General features: G+C 39.8%; 1 protein-coding gene across 1 annotated transcript in view; it reads left to right on the forward strand.

Annotated features, from left to right (window-relative positions):
* LOC119591544 (lysosomal-trafficking regulator-like) overlaps positions 1-319 on the forward strand; it is a gene marked incomplete in the record, with an annotated part of 91,173 nt that overhangs the window by 75,026 nt on the left and 15,828 nt on the right. The window contains 1 exon segment of the mRNA XM_037940294.1: positions 152-308. Within this exon segment, the coding sequence (XP_037796222.1) occupies positions 152-308 (157 nt within the window).

The raw sequence follows: 319 nt of genomic DNA on the forward strand, positions 1-319 counted from the left end.
ATTCTGTTGTCTTCTCCATTTTTTTGTTGCAGTGTTTCTCTGTGAATTAAGAATAACAGAGAATGCTTACCAATGAGATATACTCCTTGTCATATTAAACTTGCTCGAACACTGCTACTGATATGTAAAAGCTTTCATCAACCATTTCCAGGTACTGTGTGGATGAGAATGGGGAAAGGATAAGTGTACTAGGTATATTGCTGTCAGTACTGAAGGTGCTGGTGGCAGAGAACCAACCATATAGAGACTTTAATCTCTCTCAGCTGAGGGACATTGATGCCCTGGACAAGATTCTCTTCATGTGCAAGGTTGGAATCAA

The sequence above is a fragment of the Penaeus monodon genome, chromosome 28 (assembly GCF_015228065.2).
Source record: "Penaeus monodon isolate SGIC_2016 chromosome 28, NSTDA_Pmon_1, whole genome shotgun sequence".
NCBI lineage: Eukaryota > Metazoa > Arthropoda > Malacostraca > Decapoda > Penaeidae > Penaeus > Penaeus monodon.